The sequence below is a fragment of the Chiloscyllium punctatum genome, chromosome 1, assembly GCF_047496795.1.
Source record: "Chiloscyllium punctatum isolate Juve2018m chromosome 1, sChiPun1.3, whole genome shotgun sequence".
In the NCBI taxonomy this organism is placed as follows: domain Eukaryota; kingdom Metazoa; phylum Chordata; class Chondrichthyes; order Orectolobiformes; family Hemiscylliidae; genus Chiloscyllium; species Chiloscyllium punctatum.
In genome coordinates, this window is record NC_092739.1 from 106,460,354 (window position 1) to 106,479,314 (window position 18,961).

The window sequence follows — 18,961 nt, forward strand, 5'->3', positions numbered from 1 at the left end:
GCAGAATTTCTTAGGTGCATCCAAGAGGGTTTCTTGAAACAGTATGTGGATAATCCAACGAGGGGAGAGGCTGTATTGGACTTTGTAAGGGCTAATGAGCCTGGTCAGGTGACTAATCTTTCAGTGGGAGAGCATTTTGGAAACAATAATCACAAATTCTCAAGTCTCAAGATAGCTAGGAATAAGGATAAGTCAGAACCTTGCAGGAAACTACTGAATTGAGGGAGGGCAGATTATGTTAGTATTAGGCAGGAACTATGGAGAGTTAATTGGGAACAACTGTTATTGGGCATGTCCACATTTGACAAGTGCGAGTTGTTTAAAGACCTAATGATCAGAGTTCAGGACTGGCATGTTCCAGTAAGGAAGGAGCACAAGGAGGGCAAGGTAAGAGACCCTTGGATAATGAGAGAGGTTGTGAATTTAGTTGAAGGAAAAAAAGGAACATATGTAAGGTTTAGAAAGTTAAAATCTAACAAGAGGAATATGAAGACGACAGAAAAGTGTGGAGACCAAGGAGGGCCATGAAATAACCTTGGCAAGTAGGTTTAAAGAAAATCCAAAGGCATTCTATACACATACTAAAAACAAGAGGATAAATAAGTAGGACGACTCAAAGACAAAGGAGGGAACTTGTGCTTGGAGGCAGAGGATGTGAGAAAGATCCTAAATGAGTACTTTGCATTAGTATTCACCCAGGAGAAGGATACGAAGGTTATTGAGATTAGTGTGAAGCATGCTAACATGCTAGGGCATTTCGAGATCAAGAAAGAAATGTGATGGGTCTTTTGAAGAGCATTAATATGGATAACTCCCCAGGGGTTGATGGAATCTACCCCAGATTAGTGAGAGAGGCAAGAGACGAGATTGCTGGGGTCTTTACCAAGATCCTTCTAGCCTCGCTCGGCATTGGAGAAGTCCTGGAGGATTGGTGAATAGCTAAAGTTGTTCCTCTGTTTCAAGAAGGAAATATGGATAATCCAGAAATTACAGACTGGTGACTCTCACATTGGTCATCAGGAAGCTGTTGGAGAAGATTCTGAGGGATAGGGTTTACGTGCATTTGGAAAAGCATAACTGTGCGAGGGGCAGGCCATGTCTTGGTGTACCAACTTGATGGAAGTTTGAGGTGATGACAAAGGTGATTGGTGAGGGTAGAGCAGCGGATGTTGTCTATATGGATTTTAGTAAGGCTTTCAACAAGGCCCCTCACGGTAGGCTCATTCAGAAGATTAAGATGCATGCGATCCACTGTGTCTTGACTATTTGAATTCAGAATTGGTTTGCCCATATAAGAAAGAGGGTAGTGGTGGAAGGGTGTTTTTCTGGCTGGAGGTCCGTGACTAGTGGTATTCCACAGGGATCCTATTGGGACCTCTGGTGTTTGTGATATATAAGTAATTTGGATTAATATGTAGATGGGTGGGTTACTAAGTTTGCACACAACACAAAGGTTGGTGGAGTTGTGGATATTGTAGAAGGTTATCAAAGGATACAGCAGGATATAGATCAGTTGCAGACACGGGCAGAGAAATGGCAGTTGAGGTTTAATCCGGGAAGTGTGAGATATGCACTTTGGGAGATCAAATGTGAAGGAAACGTATACAGTTAATGGCAGGATGCTTAACAACATGGGTGTACATGGGGATCTTGGGGGTGGTCAAGTCCATAGCTCCCTGAAAGTGGCCACACAAGTAGACAGAGTGGTAACAAAAACGTATGACATATAGTACTTGCCTTTATTGGTCAGGATAGTGAGTACAAGTCAGGATGCCATGTTACAGCTTTATAAAACTTTGTTTAGGTCACACTTAAGAATATTGCATTAAATTCTGGTCACCATATTACAGGAAGGATGTGGAGGCTTTGGAGAGGGTGCAGAAGAAGTTTACCAGGATGTTGCCTGGATTAAGGGGTATGAGCTATAAGGAGAGGCTAGAAAAACTAGAGGTGTTTTCTCTGGAGCAGTGGAGGCTGAGGAGAGACTTGATAGAAGTCTATAAAATTATGAGATGCATAGATAAGGGTGATGTCAAAAAATCCCCCCCCCCCCACCCCGAGTTGAAATGTCTAATCCTAGGGGGCATGCATTTAAAGTGAGAAGGAGAAAGTTCAAAGGAGATTGAGGGGCAAATGTTTTTTGCACAGAGAGTGGTAAGAGTCTGGTTCATTCTGCCAAGAGTGGTGGTGGAGACAGATACGATAGGGGTGTTTAAGAGACTTTTAGATAAGCACATGAGTATGCAAGGAATGGAGGGATATGGACTAAGGCCAGGCAGAAGGGATTGGTTTAATTTGGCATCACATTCGGCACAACAAAGTGGGCTGCAGAGCTTGTTCCTGTACTCTACTGTTCTATGTTTATCAGTTGGAATTTATGACAGTCTGTTTCTTCTCCAGCAACATATCAGAACCACAAAACTCTGCCATTTGTATCATGTTCAACTCACTCAGTCACTCATTTAGCCTCTGTTGGTTCAATATCACTCGTGCCAAATTAAAATTCTCATCCTTTTAATTAATGAAAGATAAAAACATGTAATTAAATTCTTCTGATGATCATTCTACATAACTTTATTGGATTCTGAAAACATATTTAATGTGGCCAAATTGAGACACCTGCCTTTGTTTCATCAAGTAGATAAGTCTGCACAAAATTCTGACAACTTCATGCTACAAACTCAGGTCTACTGAAGATACATTTTTGAGTCCATTCAATTCTTCAATAAGAGGTGTGAGTATGTTTCTTTCATGGGAATTGATTCACACTTCATTTTATATACTTGGATAATACTGTAACATTAGGATATGGCATACCTTATTTTGCATTTTGTACTGAATGCGAAAATCTTCAACTTGAAATTTCCAAGGTCAACTAAGCTAACGCTTGGCAATTCAATAAGCTACTTTATTGCACAAGGAAAATCATACAGTACAGAAGATAACCATTCAGCCAGTTGTGTCTGTGCTGGGTATGTGCAAAAGCAACTCACCTAGTCCAAGTACCCCACCTTTTCCTCATAGCCCTGAAAATATTTTCACTCTAGATAATAGTCCAATTCTATTTGGAAAGTTAATACGTGACACGAAAATGACAATTAGATTTACTCGATCAAAGACAATAGTTTAGTTCCAATCACAATTTGTACTTACTTAGTACATTTTCCTTGGGGACAAAGAAAGTTCCAAGATACTTCACAGAAGCATGATCTGATAAAAATGGCACCAAGCCATGGGGAATATTTGAAAGGGTAACTCGTTGGTCAAAATAGTCTTTTTTTTAAAAGGATGGTCATAAGGATGGTTAAGGCAGAGTTAGGGAGAGAAATCCAAAATGTGGGGTCTTGATGATTGATGTGGTTGCCAATGGCAGAATGAAGACCGTATGTATCAGTCCAAGAACAGTGCGTTATGGGAAGTTGTAGAGCTCAAGACATTTGCAGGAATAGGAAGAGGTGAGCTCACGCGGGGATTTAAACATGAAGAGGAGATTGTTGTTAAATTGGCAGAGTGGTGAACCAAGAGCCACTGCAGGTCTGTACAAATATAGACGGACGTGGTTTAGACAAATTGGTGTTTACAGAGCATGTGAAGGGAAAGCACTGGAACAACTGCATTTGAAGGTTATGAAGACGTAAATAAGGGTTTAGAATAAGACTGAGGAACTAAGAGTGGGGGGGTGGGGGGGGGGGGGGGAAGACATGTTGACAATGAAAGCAGCAGATGCAGTAGTTGAGATGTTATGATTATGGTCTCAGATCAGGGTCAAATATGATGTAGTGACTGCGTACAGTTTGGTTAAATCTAGGATGATGGCCAGGGATAGGAATGATCCAGTAGCAAGAGAACAGAATTTGAGATTGAGATTGAAGACAATGTTTCAATCTTCTAAATGTTTAACTGGAGGATATTACAGTCATCCTAGACACGATATTGAAAAAATCGTCCAGGTAGGAATATAGTAGGTATCATATAAGTACAGATCACAGAACAGTCTTCAATGATATGCTAACCTTTCTGGCTTGTACCTCTTCTCATGTCTTTTTCATATCATGACTAGTCCAATGAAGTTATATCTTCAACCTAATCATATGGTTTTGATTGAAGATTCAAACCCAAAGCTATCAAGCTATTAGTTTAGGAGACAGTTTGACCTCATTCATTTCCATAAGTTTAGTTTTTTGTTTACATTTTCAAGATTACATTCTCCAGAAAACATCTGTCCTTAAGTCAAACAATCAGAATGTCAAAAAAGACTATTTGTGTATTCCAATGAAAGGAGGTGCACTTAAGGTTCCATGCCAACTGAAAACTTCCTAGTGGATTGAAATCAAATAGAAGTGCTCACTTGCTTGTTACTTTAGTCCTTAGTCAACTGGCTTCTGGAAAAATTTAAGAGAATTTTATCACCAAGATGCAAAATATTAATAAAATATCTGGAAAGAGAGAGAAATAAAGACAGAGAGTACCAAGAATATATAATATATATATAAAATATATTCTTACGTGAAAAGACAGATTAGTATTTTGGTGCAAATGCGTTACTACACTGAAGATCCACATTGAAAATAATGAGCTATCCACTCAAGGTATACTAACCTTGTCTACGTAGAATTGCCACTGTTCTAAATGCTGTTGAGCTGTTTAACAACCTGTAGATGTAAGATTCCACCTGCAGTCGAGAAAGCACTGAGGTATAGGCATGTAAAGCCAATGTTTGATGCAAGTGATCAGCCTTAATACTCAAAATCCGTTGAAGCTCTGCAACAACTGAATTGTTCATCTCCACAGTCTGATATCGATGATAGGCTGTAACTTTTGTTTGATCAGCACAAACTCCCTATAAAAAAAGCAAAACACATGGCCATATGTAAAACGAAGGAAAGGTGATGTAAATCTCTATGCAGATGGTGAAATTGTGAAAAATCAATTTTGCACTGGATACCGTAAGTCAAATGTATTAAACAAAAAAAATTAATGCCACCCAATCCTTAAACATATTAATTGTAAAAACCATGTACACTGCTTCCCTTCTTTACATCAGCAAACCATTGCCATCTTCAAACTTCCTTTATACCTCAACCTTCCAGAACTGGTAGAGTAAAAGGTGTACAAGTTCCAGGTATTCACGGAATATTCTCTCTTTAAGAATATATCAACAGTTCAGGATCTGTAAATGCCTATACATTGTGGAAAATTGAATAGATTCTTGACAATCTTATGAGTAAACATTCAATCCATTAATAAAATACTATGAATGAGACAGATCGACAAGACACAAGAACAAGTGGGTTTAATATATTCTATTTCATCTTAAACAAGAAATGGTCATACTGAGGTTCAGTCACCCACTGTCATGATAGTGGGCCATAACCCTAATTTAATTACAAATTTTTAGGTGCACACTTTTTAAAAGGGCAAAGCAGCCAAAGGATAGCTGAGAATATAAATTTAATCGCTATCTGGAATATTCCTGCATGAGTTACACAAAGTCCAGAGAGGAACAACGGAATGTTGCACCTGAAGTATGTCTGGGGAACTTCAGACAGCAACACTTCCAAGTAGATACATCATTCAAAAGAAAGCTGATCTGTGGCTACAGAGATAATGAGGTACTGACTATTCCCCTAAGAAAAAGGCCATATGCTGTAGGTTGTGTCCTAGATTACGAACAGGAGTTGAAAAAGGCAGCTCGGGGAGAAAGAGATGTTTGTTTTATCCATCCAACAACACACAAGAAAGACAGTTAAAAACCAACTACAACCCCGGTTTCAATGTGCAAGTATAATGAAAAGTACCTCTCTTTCTGATTTCTGAAAACAAGTCAACAAAACCAAGGTTAATGAACATGGGAAAAAGCCTTTTGGATAACTGCAGAACCAAGAATCCCCAAACAACCATTCAGCTGCCAAAGTCAGCAACACCAGAATCACCATCCTTGATGTATGAAGTGTTTCACAATCCATTTGTCCTGGCCAAGTCAAAAACTAACTTCCATGCTTTTTTTTAAAAACGTTTTACTTTTTCGATTCACCGATCATTTCTAATCTTTGTTTGTGTGTCACGTTTTAGTATTTCTTCCAGCATTTAAAATTGCTTAAGAACCCAGTCAGTTCAAGAACATTTAAGGGATGTCTAAAGTGCACGCCTTGCCAGGGACACCCATTTCCTATGAATTTTCTTTTAAAATCACATTTCCATTTCAAATGCAAGTTCTATGAAACAACAAAAATTTCCTATTCTTGGTTTCATTCTGGTGAATCTTTGTTGGATGCTTTCTATATCTGTGTAGAGACGTCTACAGACGTTCTTACATTATGTTGGAACATGAAGCTGAAGAATTTGCAACAGAGTCCAATTCTGCATTACAGATCAGCTGCTTCCTGCTTCAAAATTAAATTTGCAACCAAGAACAGCTCCATATGCAGGGAGACAACATTTGTATGGAAAGAATTAAAATCTTACTTTTTAAAGATGCCATTGCACTGGTTTAACAGTAATGAAACTGGCTCATTTTACAAGCTACATGAAGAAGGATGCTAGCTTTTATCAACAAAAATCTTAGGTGGAGAAAGTGGAAAACACTAAATGCTCATATTCCATGCTAAAATAATTAATTAGACCTTCTCTTTTGCTTCAAACACAGAACACTGGAGAAACTCAGGAGATCTGGCAGAAACTGTGGTGACAGAAACAGAATTAACGTTTACAAACCAGTATGACTTTGTCAGAACTGCATTAATTCTGTATCGCTATCTCTCTACAGATGCTGCCAAACCTGTCTAGTTTCTCCAGCAGTGCGCATTTGTTTCAAATGTTCAGCATGCACAGTATTTTGCTTTTCTTCTTGCTGTTTTTTCTTTCCCACTCATTCACTTGTTTAGAATCAGTTACATATCGAGCGTTTCTCAGTTCTGATGGAAAGTCAAAAACCTCAAAGACTAATGATTTCTCCCTCCACGATACGATCAGACATGCAAAGCATTCACAGTGTGTTCCACAAAACATGGACAAAATAGTCCGAGCCTAGTAAGAACTAAAAAATTAATTTTGTGGGATGCTGTACGAATTGGGCCCTCTATCTTCTTCTTAGTTCTCTAATTCCAATTTTTATGTTTAAAATTCAGTAGGGACAAACATTGTAAGAAAAACCAGTGGTCACAGTTTAAAGGATACAGGGCAGGCCATTTAGAACTGACATGAGGAAAATTTCTTCACCCAGACAGTGGCAAGCCTTCAGAATTTCCTGTCACAGAAGATGAATGTATCAAGTTAGATCTGGTTCTTTGGGCTAAAGGGATCAAAAGGGTCTAGGGAGAAAGGGTGAAGAGGATACCAAATTGGATGATCAGCCATGGTCATATTGAATAGTGGAGCAAGCTGCTCCTGCTCAACTGTTTGTACTTCTATGGGTTTTTTTTTTATGGCTCCATGACTGTTAACAGAATAATCTAACATTTTGCTTTTTAGATGTGGAAATAGAAAACTACAGTCCAGTTCTTCCCATTTTTATGTTGATCCATATCCATGAATGAACTAAAATGCTGTGGTTTTGTGTACTTCGTGCAATCTTACCACCATCTTGCAAATTCCACATTAAATTTATGATACTAGTTCAGTCTTTGGCACAGAGATCTAAAACTTGAAATATCTCCAATTATGTAGTTATCAGTCCAATTAATTTCAAGAATACTGAAAATTCAAAACACACATGGAAATACAAAATTGGAATTATAATTCATACTTAGATCATGATTTATGCCAGACTAACTGTATGAATATGCTGTCTTATTTGCAGCAGCTTACTGAATTTCATATAGACCAGCAAGTCCTTCCATCCCACCTTTCCCACATCTCAAATTGAGTGGTATGCTTTCAAACTTCCTGCATGAAATAAAGAATATTTTGAGCGCATGGGGCAGATCAAATACTATTGATGCTGGCAAATCCCTGCTGAGTTTCTGGAGGATGTTTCACCATATGAGTGGACAGATTTGGGTCTTGTGTCTCAAAAGAATTTTTTCGAGCAATTTTTGTGACAAAACGAGATGACAAGAAAGAGCTGGTCCATAATAATAGAAAAATTAAGCCAGCCAAGCTGCCAAGATAACGTTGACAAAGAAATCTACACAATAGCTTTTGCCTTATTTGTGAAAAAAATGACAAGCTTAACCTATCAATTACCATCCCAATCACTACTTCCACTCTCTACTGACTACTTATAACACAAGCTAGTAAAAGCGAGTTTTGAGAAGATTTGTAGCACAGGTTGAGGTTCTGGATGTAGGTTTGCTCATTGAGCTGGAAGGTTCATTTCCAGACATTTTGTCACCCTCTTAGGTAACATCTTCAGTGAACCGCAGGCAAAGCACTCTACATGATTTCTGCTTTCTATGTTTGGGTTGGTGTTGTCATTTCCCGTGGTGATGTCATTTCCCGTTCTTTTTCTCGGGGGTGGCAGATGGGATCTAACTCGATGAGTTACGGAACTCTATCAATAAACACATCGAGTTAGACCCCATCTACCACCCCCTGAGAAAAAGAACAGGAAATGACAACACCAACCCAAAGAAACCCAAACATATAAATAGAAAGCAGGAATCATGTACAGTGCTTCGTCTGAGGCCCACTGAAGATGTTACCAGTAGGGTGATGAAACATCTGGAAATGAACCTTTCAGCTCAACGAGCAAACCAACACCCAGAACAAGCTAGTTATGACAAGGTTCTAAAACACTGGAATTATTCCTTGCATTTGCAAAAGCTTGCAGGTATGGCTTTTAACCCAACTAGGTGCAATGACATACCAGCAGTAACAAAAGATACTATTAAAGGACAACTTATGTTACCAACTGAAAAAGTAAATGTGAAATAAACGTTGGTTAGGCCACTTTTGGCATATTGCATGCAATTCTGGTCTTGTTCCTATCAGAAGGATGTTATGAAACTTGTAAATCTTTTCCTGAACCCTTTCTAGGATGTTGCCAGGGTTGGAGGATTTGAGCTATAGGGAGAGGCTGCACAGGCTGGGGCTGTTTTCCCTGGAGCATCGGAAGCTGAGGGATGACCTTATAGAGCTTAGAAAATCATGAGGAGCATGGATAGGATAAATAGACAAAGTCTTTTCCCTGAGGTAGAGGAGTCTAGAACGAGAGGGCATTGGTTATTTTTTTTTTGGGGGGGGGGGGGGGGGGGAGGAAAGAGATATAAAAGGGACTCTGAGCCTATTCAACCTCTCCCAATAGCTCAAATCCAGAATTGCACGCAATATTCTAGCAGTGGCCTAACCAATGTCCTGTACACCCGTGACATGACCTCCCAACTCCCCTACTCAATATTCTGACCAACAGAGGAAAGTATATCAAACACCTTCTTCACTATCCTATCTACCTGCGACTCCACTTTCAAGGAGCTATGAACCTGCACTCCAAAGCCTCTTTGTTCAGCAACACTCCTGAGAACCTTACCATTAAGTGTATAAGTCCTGCTGAGATTTGTTTTCCCAAAATGCAGCACCTCACATTTATTTGAATTAAACTCCATCTGCCACTTTTCAGCCCATTGGTTCATCTGATCAAGATCCCGTTTTAATCTGTAGTAACCTTCTTCGCTGTCCACTACACTTCCAATTTTGGTATCATCTGCAAACTTACTAACTATATGTCTTATGCTCACATCTAAATTATTTACATAAATGAAGAAAAGTAGTGGACCCAGCACCGATCCTTGCGGCACTCCACTGGTTACAAGGCCTCCAGTCTAAAAAACAACCCTCCATCACCACCTTCTGTCTTCTACCTTTGGGCTAGTTCTCCCTGTATTCCATGAGATCTAACCTTGCTAACCAGTGTCCCATGGGGAACCTTGTCGAACGCCTTATTGATCACATCTACCGCTCTGCCCTCATCAATCCACTTTGTTACTTCTCAAAAAACTCAATCAAGCTTGTGAGACATGATTTCCCATGCACAAAGCCATGTTGACTATCCCTAATCAGTCCTTGCCTTTCCAAATACATGTACATCCTGTCCCTCAGAATTCCCTCCAACAGCTTGCCCACCACTGACGTCAGGCTCACTGGTCTATTGTTCCCCAGCTTGTCCTTACCACCTTTCTTAAACATTGGCACCACGTTAACCAACCTCCAGTCTTCCAACACCTCACCTTCTGACTTGATGGTCCAAATATCTCAGCAAGAGGCCCAGCAATCACTTCCCTAGCTTCCCACTGAGTTCTAGGGTACACCTGATCAGGTCCTGGGGATTTATCCACTTTTATGTGTTTCAAGACTGTGAAATTTGATGAGTTGTAGAGAAGCCTGTAACCTGATCTCAGAACAGTTTCCTCTGCTGTCTTCGTGCTGCCATGAAACATAAATCTTCCATCTTGGCAGAAATGCTAATTAGGTGTCTTTGATCCTATTTCACTTTCAATTAAAAGTAAATGGACAGTTAAAAGCCCAACTTTTAACCCAATATTTAAAACTTTTTTCAATGATTTCCAGAGACTCGAGGTTTGTCTCTAATTACCTTCTTCCCAGCAATACAACCTAAATCTTCTTTTATTCTCTAAGAATCAAACCACTCAGTTTGACTTCAGAAAAGTGCATATGACCCTAATCATTCAAAGATGTAGTTTTGAACATCACCTTCTCAACCGCACAAATGCGACAAGAGGATGCAAATGTAGTTCCAACTTCACTACTTTGCATTTAAATTGAACTGCATGTGTCATGAGTGGCCATTTTCCTAATTCACTCAAGAGATGACTCTTGCAGTCTTCCATATTCCTCAATGTACCATATTTTTAAACGTGATGTGATACTACCTAAATTTGGAGACTTACCTCCCAGCTGCCTTTGTTTGTGACTAAAGACAGAACCTTGACTTGATTAGCATAACTCCAACCTGTCTGAATTTTTCTCTAAAATATTTATGTGGTACCGACTGCAAAATTTTACCATTAATGCTGTTCAGAAGCTAATACGTGGAAAGTTGAATCAATGTATATCTGGCCAAAACAAAATAATCCTAAATATTGGAAATCTGAAAACAGAAGTGTAGGAATTCATCATTAAATAATTAAACAAATTAAATTAGGAAAGACAGGTACATAGACAGACAGATAGATATATTCTGGCCAATGATTCTAGCTCCCACATTTGAAGCAGATGCAACAAAATGACATAGAACAGAAAATTCAAAATGAAAATCCAAAAGCTTTATTGCTTATCCAGATGATTTTACAAACAGAACTCAAACTGCTGCTGTAGTTTCAGTATGGGTTTTTAGTCATCAGCTTTGAAAGCATATTCTTCAAGTCTCAGCAGCTGCGTCCAAGCAAATAAACAAACTTCAGATTCTATCAAATCTTGATATATCAGTATTGATGATTTCATAATACTAGCCAGACAGGCAACAATTGATAATGTGATAGAGAACCAAAAATAAATAAAGTAGTAACATACTGTAGATGTTTCAAGTCTGTAGTAAAAATCAGAAAATGCTTAAAAAGTACTATGGTCAGGCAGTGGCTATGAAGAAAGAAACAAAACCATTATTTCAGGCTGATGATTTTCCATCAAAACAATACAATTCAGAGTCTACCTTTGATCTCCAATTTTGTATTAATATGTCACAAAGTGAGCCAAATGTGATTCTCTTGACCACAAAAGATATCAATAATGAATAAATTCTGTTTACAAGTTGCAAGTCTAGGATGAATTGAGCAGAAGTAAAAACAAACTGACCTGAAGAGTCAGTTGCTCTTCATTGAATGTCCACAGCCTTTTTTCGATACTCTCATAATCACACATCATGGTCTGCAATTCTGCTTCAGCCTGCAGAAGTTGTTTCCTACATCGTCCATAGTTCATAAGAAGTTCAAAAAGGTCATTTTTATCCTGAGTGGCCACAGAAAGAAATTCTTCAACATATGTATCAACGTTTTCTAGCCATGAACCTAATGAAAACATTTTGAGTTCTTCTTTTGAAAATGGCACAATTTCACTTGGAATAATTGGATACAGTGTTCCAGAATGAGATGAAACCGGCTCAATGAATGCAATTCCAGTGTCTTCCTTAACCTCTAATGGCAAATCAGGGTACAGTCTTTCTACAGTTAACTGTACTGGAAGATCAATCATGATACTTTGCAGCTTCATATCCACAGTCTCTTTCTCACAATTATCCAGTATTAAAATAGCAGGGTTTTTAACATTCTTATTCTGAGTGACCGCCTTTTCCTTCAAATCAACTGTTATGTTCTGTGTAGTACTACTTCTGGAGCATGACAGAATTTGGTCCGAAACACTGCAAACAGCAGATTCAACATCACTAATAACCTGTAAGTGTTCTTTGTTTTGATTAGTAGTAGTCTTACTAGAACAAGATAGTTCATTAGCCTGTGGAATCCCACATCCCTCTTGGAGTACAGTGTTACCATCAGGGGTATGATGATGTTTTAATTTTTTTGTGTGGTCTACATGATACTGTTGATCTTGCCTGTCCAATCCAACATGTTGTTCGGAATAAATTTCAGTTTCTGCAATTGCAGTGGACACCAATTCCACAAATGACCCAGACTCTTGAGTATTTTTTATAGTATTCTCAGCTTCCAGCAAATCTGGAAGAACCTGGTGATCTTCACTTTGGCCCTCATTAGGTTTTGAAGTAGTTTCTTTTTGGCTTTTATTGGCTTCAGTAGAACTGGATGAGGAAATCTGTGTTTTTGTTATTTCTCTAGAAACTGATTCTTGATCTAATTCAGGTTTTGAACTTTTTTTCTTAATTTCTGTGGTAGCTTTTTTCTTTTTGTCCTGAAAATCCAAAAAAAAAGACATATTAGCCATCCACTTTTATCTGGTTTGATATATCAGTTTCACTTTCCATAAACCATAACTCAACACTGTTATGACTAAATGCTGTATTTTCTTGTAGACATACATGGTTCCCTTCCATCTAAGAGCAGAAAATCAATAATGCCTTTCGTTTTAAGACAAATGGGGAATTTTGAATTTATTTCGGATCATGCCCACTGGTAGCTGTGAAGAAAGATTACATTTGGTAAGAAAACTATTTACTTGCTGCTGAGATAAATGATTTTATTCAGTCGTGCCAAATATATGTGGCAGTTTTATTCAACTACACAGATCTTTATTTAAAAGATGTCTGGAATTGCATAAGATTTAGAGATGTCCATGAGACTCCATGAACAGAGAATGCGACAGAGCAGTATTACTTCCAGGAAAATGACAGATTCAAAACAACCGAGAGATACGGACAAGAATTATTATTCCAGATATCTCCCCAGTGCCACCTCGCTGCCTTCAACCCCCAAAGCGGACTCGGCCTAAGCCTCCACTGCTCCTTTCGTTGTTACCTCCAGTTTTGCTGAGTGCCTAGACTTCTTCGGGCGCACCGCTTCCGCCATCAGAAACCGCAGATCCCAATGTAGGCCCGAGGCCGAGACTGAGAGGAACGGCCGCTCGGCCGTCACAGGTCACAGGTCACAACCGCCCACGGTGACCTGAGAGTGTGAGCATGCGCCAGAGGAGGGGGCGGGATTTGTGATTCCCGGAGGAGGAGGATGTTCGGAGTCTGTGTGCCGCAGCTTCTTGCGGTCGTCCTCGATTAATTGCGGATGCTGGAAATGAGGAACTGCGGAAAATTTCAGCAGATCTGGCAGCATTTGTGCAGAGAAATCAGAGTTAACGTTTCGAGTCCAGTGACGATTCTTCAGATGTTTTTTTCTTTTGTTTTTGATTGCGTTAAATATCCAGCTCTTCTTCCTGCCCAATTGCATAACCTCACATTCATCTGTTTTGGTCCACGTGTTTATCTTGTCTAAATCAGTCTGTAGATTGTTTGTGTCACCCTTTCCACTCCCTCTTCCACCTGAATTTGTCTTGCCTGCAAACGAGGTGAAAGTACATTCACTTCACTCATCCGAGTTATTAACCACCTGATGAAGGATCAGCGCTCAGAAAGCTAGTGCTTCCAATTAAACCTGTTGGACTATAATTGCTGTATGATTTTTAACTTAGTTATTAATACATATTGTAAGTAACTGTGTCCAGAACACTGCCACTATGTGGCACTCTGCTAATACAGGTTGCCGATCTGAAAATGTTTAGTTTGTTCAAATTTTTGTCTTCTATTAATTAGCCAATTCTCTATCTATGGAGAAAGTGGGGACTGCAGATGCTGGAGATCAAAGATGAGAATGTGCTGCTGGAAAAGAGCAGCAGGTCAGGCAGCATCCGAAGAGCAGGAGAATAGACGTTTTGGGCAAGAGCCCTCTCTGTTAATGTGCTACCTAAATACCATAAGTTTGACTAAGTTGCCTTATCAAACACCATTTGTAGAACCACATTTAGATGGGTATATGAATAGGAAGGGTTAGGAGGGATATGGGCCGGGTGCTGGCAGGAGGGACTAGATTGGGTTGGGATATCTGGTCGGCACGGACGGGTTGGAGTGAAGGGTCTGTTTCAATGCTGTACATCTCTATGACCATTTGGAAATCTAAATATGTCTGTGTGTTGCCTGAAAGAATTCTAATAAATTTGTAAGGCTGATTTCTTCTTCATGAAGCCATGCTGACTTTGCATGAACATATTATGTATTCCTAAATGCACTGCTGTTACATTTTTAGAATAAAATCTAACATTTTCTCAATGACAGATGTTAAGCTAACTAGCCTATAGTGCATTAGATTGGTAGTTTTCTAATCATCTGGGACAGAATCCAAGGATTCCTGGACAATTACTACCAGTACATCTTTCTTTCACCAACTACTTTTTTAATACCTCAGGATGCATGCCAGATTCAAAAATTGTGGCGCTGGAAAAGCACAGCAGATCAGGCAGCATCTGAGGAGTAGTAGAGTCGATGTTTCGGTAATAAGGGCTCCATCAGGAATGTGGAGGGGAAGAGGGATGAGCAATAAATGGGGATTGGGTTGTGGCTGGGGCAAGGTATGTGGGAAGGCAATAGGTGGACACAGGTGGGTGGTGATTGTGATAGGTGGTTGGTGAGGGTACCCTCTTGCCGTTAAGGACACAAATGCCTGACAGCACCAATTCTGTCAGCAAGGACAGCACCCTCAAACTGGTAGACCTGTGCCTTACAGCCCACTTCACCTTCAATGACAAGATCTGCAAACAAATCAATGGGATGGCTGTGGGATTATCAATATTAGGACTTTTAGCAGAAGCAGTTATGCAGAGGTTAGAATGAACAACCCTTCCCATGATACAGCCCACGTTTTGGGTATGCTGTGTGGTTGACACCTTTGTCATCACGAAACGCAATAAATTGAAGAAACCACAAACACATAAACAACATCCTCACTGATATAAAGTTCACCAAAGTGGAAGAGAACAATAACAGACTCCCTAGACGTCACAGTAGAATGAAAAGCCAATGGAGAGCTGCAACCCAGCATCTACAGGAAAGTCATACACACGGACCAGATAGTCAACTACAGGAGCAATCATCCCAACACCCACAAAACGGAGCTGCATCAGGACATTATTTAACTGAGCCACAACACACTACAGCACCCACGAAATACGAGAAGCTGAGGAAATACATCTGTACAACGTGTTCTAGAACAATCGGTACCTAATAAGTGCAGTCCACTGATTCTGCACAACAGACAGGGAGACACAACACGCCCAGAGACTCTAGCCACCCTATGTACATCAAAGACATCTTGGAGTTGACGACCAGACTACTCTGGCTCCTAGGCATCATGGTAGCCTGCAAACCTATCACCTCACTGAGAAAGTTCCTGATGAATTTAAAGGACCCCATACCAACAACCAGCAGAAAGAATGTCATATACAAAATACCCTCCAAGGACTGCAACAAACATTACATTGGACAAACGGGCAGGAACTAGCCACCAGGCTATAAGAGCACCAACTTGCCACCAAAGGACATGAACAACTATCACTGGGGTCCACAAACACAGATGAAGAGGGACACCAGTTAAACCGGGACAATGCATCCATCTTGGGATAGGCTAAATAAAGACAGTCATGGGAATTCCTGAAGGCCTGGCATTCAAACCAGAACTCCATTAACAAACATATCAATTTGGACCCCATTTACCAACCTCTCTGAAATAGAACTGGAAGTGATATCACCCACCACAACAGACTAAGGCACATAAATAACAAGCGGTACAGAATACCAACACTTCATTGGAGGCTCACTGATGATGTTACCTAGTATGGTGACGAAACATCTCAGAACAAATCTACCAGTTCAGTGTTCCGCAACCTGAGCTATAAATCTTCTCCAAAATTGCATAGATGTCCGTGTTGTGTCAGTTGCCCAAAATAGAGATGAAGAGGCCTGTAGCCCCAGTGGTTGCCCTAGTACTGTTTCTCTAGTGATAGGTATTGTGCATATTTCCTCCTTACTTTTGCCTCTTGATTACCAACCTATTTTTGGAATGGTATTAGAATATTTTAACAGAAAGACTGATGCAAAGTACTTATTCAATTTTTCTGTTATTTCTCCATTATTATTTTCCCTGCTTCATTCTCGAAGATAGGTTACATTTACTTTGACCCCTCACTTGCTTTCCATATACTTAAATAAGCTCTTACTGTCCATTTTATATTATTTGTTGATTTACCCTTAATTTGTTTTCTCCATGTTTTATTTGGTTATCTTTTGTTTTTGTTTTTAACTACTTTCCCAATCTTCTGGTTTACCGCTAATCTTTGCCACATTGTATTATTTTTCTTTCAACTTGACACTATCCTTAAGTTGGTTAACTGTTTGTAGTGATTGGAACCAGGTGGACCTCATTGCTTATGAGGTTCTTGATTGGTGTTATAAAGTTGAGCCAATCTGGAATGCTTTGAATTAACCAATATAGCTAGGAAATTAGAATCTCCTCAGCTAAGGACTGACTGAGAGATAAGAGAGGCAGAAGTGGGTAGTGCAGATGCTGGAGATTAGAGTCAAGATTAGTATGGTGCAGGAAAAGCACAGCAGGTCAGGCAGCATCCGAGGAGCAGGAAAATCAATGTTTCGGGCAAAAGCCCTTCATCAGGAAAGTGCTGAGAGATAAGATATATATGCATTTGGAAAAACAGATTTGATTAAGAATAGTCAGCATGGCTTTGTGTGTGGGAGATCATGCCTCATAAGTTTGTTAGAGTTCTTTGATGAAGTGACCAGGAAGGTTGATGAGGGCAGGGTGATAGACTTAGTCTTTATGGATTTCAGTAAGGGCTTTGATAAGGAGCTTCGTGATCTGCAACACATTATCAATGAGGATGAGAACCTCACCAAGACCTTCCCCACACCTCCACTACTTGCCTTTAAACAACTATCAAACCTCAAACAGATCATTGTTCATAGCAAGCTGCCCAGCTCTCAGGACAATTCCATACAACCCTATCACGGTAGGCGCTGCAAGACGTGTCAGACTGTGGACATAGTTACCACCATTACGTGTGGGGACACCTCCCACCTTGTACATGGCACGTACTCATGTGACTCAACCAAAGTTGTCTATCTTATACGTTGCAGGCAAGGATCCCCGGAGGCATGGTACATTGGGGAAACTGAGCAAAGGCTACGACAACGAATAAATGGGCACCGCACAATAATCAACAGACAGGAGTGATCACTCCCAGTTGGGGAACTCTTCAGTGCTCCAGGACATTCGACCTCAGACCTTTGGGTGACCATCCTCCAAGGTGGACTTCGGGACAGGCAGCAGCGAAAAGTGGCCGAGCAGAGGCTGATAGCTAAGTTCAGTACCCATAGGGAGGGCCTCAACCAGGACCTTGGGATCATGTCACATTACAGGTGATCACCATTGCACTATACACACACAAAGATACTCCGACACACACACTCTCTCTCACATACACAAGACACTCCTATACACACATATACATGGACACACATATACACAGACGCACACATGGACACCTACACATACCCTTACAGACACACACACTCCCACACTCACACATGCACCCCCTCACAGTTTTAAGACACTCTACACTCACTACACACACACACAACCCCCAACCCAGACAGACAGACACACACAGACAGACAAAGACCCACATGCACACATATATTTTGTGGGGTGAATTTATACTTGCAGGTTACATGGTACTTAGCTCAAAAACTGCATGCATTCATGTAGAACTCTGAGCTCAAAAACTGCATGAATTCATGTAAAACTCCGTTATCTCACTTTTTAGATTAGAACCAATCTAAACATCCTGGCATAGACAGAGAACACAAGGGACTAACACCTTCAACATATTATCTAGCTATCACCATTGTTAACAGCTAACCTGAGAATGCAACTTTTTAAATAAAGGTTTTGTGATTTATACATGAAAGAAGTGAAACTATCATGGTAGTCTAACAGATGAAAGGCTTACCAGACAATCAATTTTTCAATGTATGATTTCAGTTACATCACACTGTAAATTTTTGCTATAAATTCTGTGTTAGAATTGAGCTGTCCACTACCACCTGATGAAGGAGCAACTCTCCGAAAGCTAATGCGCTTCCAATTAAACCTGTTGCACTATAACCTGGTGTAGTGTGATTTTTGCCTTTGATAAGGTTCTACATGGTAGGCAGCTCTGGAAGGTTAGATTGCATGGAATCCAGGGAAAGCTGGCAAACTGGAGACACAGTTGACTTGATGGTAGGAAGCAGAGGGTAATAGTGGAAGGATGCTTGTCGGACTAGTGGCCTGTGACCAGTGGAGTGTCTCAGGGGTTGGTGCTAGGCCCATTACTGTTTGTTATCGATATCAATGATTTGGATGAGAATGTATAAGGCATGATTAGTAAAGTTGCAGATGACACTGAAATAGGTGGTATCGTGGACAGTGAGGAAGGTTATTAGAGATTGCAGCAGGAACTTTGATCAGCTGGGGAAGTGGGCAAGAAATGGCAAATGGGG

General features: G+C 40.1%; 1 protein-coding gene across 4 annotated transcripts in view; it reads right to left on the reverse strand.

Annotated features, from left to right (window-relative positions):
• epg5 (ectopic P-granules autophagy protein 5 homolog (C. elegans)) overlaps positions 1-13,568 on the reverse strand; it is a 147,783-nt gene extending 134,215 nt beyond the window's left edge. For 3 of the 4 annotated variants that reach the window (XM_072571781.1, XM_072571786.1, XM_072571774.1), the window contains exons 1-3: positions 13,380-13,565; positions 11,749-12,816; positions 4,600-4,840 (exon numbers count right to left, since the gene is read on the reverse strand). In XM_072571781.1, coding sequence (XP_072427882.1) covers positions 4,600-4,840; positions 11,749-12,816; positions 13,380-13,430 — 1,360 coding nt within the window. In that variant the 5' untranslated portion in view covers positions 13,431-13,565. Of the gene's footprint in view, positions 1-4,599; positions 4,841-11,748; positions 12,817-13,379 lie in introns of all 4 variants that reach the window. The other variant, XM_072571791.1, reaches the window with a different exon arrangement.
• Between the last annotated feature and the right edge of the window lie 5,393 nt (positions 13,569-18,961).